Source organism: Halyomorpha halys, unplaced genomic scaffold (genome assembly GCF_000696795.3).
Source record: "Halyomorpha halys isolate HHAL.00 unplaced genomic scaffold, Hhal_1.1 Scaffold59.1, whole genome shotgun sequence".
Lineage (NCBI taxonomy): Eukaryota > Metazoa > Arthropoda > Insecta > Hemiptera > Pentatomidae > Halyomorpha > Halyomorpha halys.
The window spans coordinates 597,729-599,834 of NW_027109400.1; the positions used below are offsets into that span (position 1 = coordinate 597,729).

The following is a 2,106-nucleotide window of genomic DNA, read 5'->3' on the forward strand; positions in this document are numbered from 1 at the left end:
AACTGTGTCATTCTTTAAAAGTATATTAAAATACTTTCCAGACCTGAATTGTTGAAATTCCTAAATTACATTCCTCCTTCGGTATTGTTAAGTTTATTAAATCTCAAAATTTTCTCGAGAACTGAAGAATTTTTTAATTATACTGCGGCAATGAGTAGATGTCACGAAATCTCCTCGTTCTGAATATGTTCCGATCTTTCTAAAAGGGTGAATGTTCCAGTGTTTTCCATTTATCATTTATCGAACTAAAAGTATTCATGTATACTATTTTATGAATATTCATCTATATGAATTTGATAAATACAACATAATCAAACTAGAATCGAGTTTAATCGGAAATAAATTATAATTCTGTTCAGCCAGGTGGCCCAATTCTACCGGTTGAATAAGTAAACTTATAGGCATAAGTGAAATTTATGAAAATTTACTAAATTGATATGTAATTTGTAACAATTGTACTTAGGTGTTATGAAAGTTATAGCAATAAAATGATAAAATTTAATAATTAATTAAATTTATTGCTGAAAAATTTAACCAACAAAAAATTTAATTAAAATAAATATAAGCAATAAAATATATACATAACAGTACGATTTATAACAGAAATATACTTAATAATTGGAAGAAATATGAATTTAAAGTAATATAAGAAAAATAATAAAACAATAATTAATGATCCATAGAATAATCTAAATTATACAGAAAATTAAAAATAATGGAGTATAATTAATTTATATTTTAACTATAGAACAGGATAAAACCAATATTATATAATAAGATTAAACAATGAAAGTAAGTATTTATTATTGAATAAGAGATATAATAATAATACAACACAAAGATTAAGGAATAAGAAATACATTTTAGTACAAATTAGGGAATTTTCATGTATATAATAAGAATTGTGGAATATGAAGTTTAGGATCTGATAGGAAAATTGGCCTTATAGTCCCTTCACGACGAGACAAATCGAGTCAACAAGAACGCGTGAATTGACGGTTTAAAAGCATTATTTTTAGCAGAGCCTGTTATGAGAGAGGTCGCCAGTTCATGTGTTCATACTTATTCGATTTGTCTTGTCCCATATAAAGAAACCTTTTGCTATAGTGATAGTTGAAAAGTTTTGCTAACCTATATTTAGGTATATAAATTGAAAATTGAACTCTCACCGTTTAGGGTCAGTCACTCTTAAACCTTTGCCTCAACGTGCTAAATAAAAACTATGAAACCTAATTAAAAACTATAAAACCCGCTGAATAACTCTATGCTACCAAAGTTGAAAAAAACAAAAACTACAGTTTCATAAATCATGAGTACAACCAAAATTGGTTACTATGTTTTAGTAACATAAGAAAGTACCCAATCCAGGATTACATTTTAGTTTTATTACTTTAAAAATCATTTTTTTTTTTCAGGTTTCTCACCAGAGATTCCCGGTTTTCCGAGATACAAGATGATCGGAGACTTCAAGAACGGTGTATACAATTTGAACATAATCAACGCTAGCTTGGACGACGATGCACAGTTCCAGTGCCAGGTCGGACCCAACGGTTTTCACAAACCTATCAGGGCCAACGCCAATCTATCTGTCATATGTGAGTAGATTATTTTCTATTTTATATTATTTACAAATGTTTTTATGTAACAGATTAGGAATTACGTAATTAAAATAAGTTTCGATGAATTACAGTTATGAAAATACATTAACATGTCAACATGGTCATGTTCAAAACATCCTCTAACAGCCGCTGACAACACGTTTGTATCTTGCATCATCACCTAATTATTTTTTTATATCTCTTGAACGTAGGGATAAAGCCTGATTTTGGCAGTATGAATTTAGGTATTTACCGGACGCGGTTTAAAAAAAAACCATTTACATCGCAAACTTAAAATTAAATTTGTGTTATTTGTTAACATAGTTTTAGAATTTGTATTAGTTTATATTTAATCTATGCAATACTTTTCATAAAAAAATAATTGTTTTTCTATTGTCATGACATCAGTCATCAACAGATCAAGAGTTGTTGTTGATTGTTGCTTAAAGGCGAAAAACCCTCTGGTCATCAACGCCTATGGCATGATAAAAGTAAAAAAAAATTATAA

At 28.3% G+C, this 2,106-nt stretch overlaps 1 protein-coding gene across 1 annotated transcript in view; it reads left to right on the forward strand.

Annotated features, from left to right (window-relative positions):
• Positions 1-1,603, forward strand: part of LOC136795808 (irregular chiasm C-roughest protein-like) — a gene marked incomplete in the record, with an annotated part of 398,212 nt that extends 396,609 nt beyond the window's left edge. Inside the window, 1 exon segment of the mRNA XM_067047597.1 lies at positions 1,416-1,603. Coding sequence (XP_066903698.1) covers positions 1,416-1,603 — 188 coding nt within the window.
• Between the last annotated feature and the right edge of the window lie 503 nt (positions 1,604-2,106).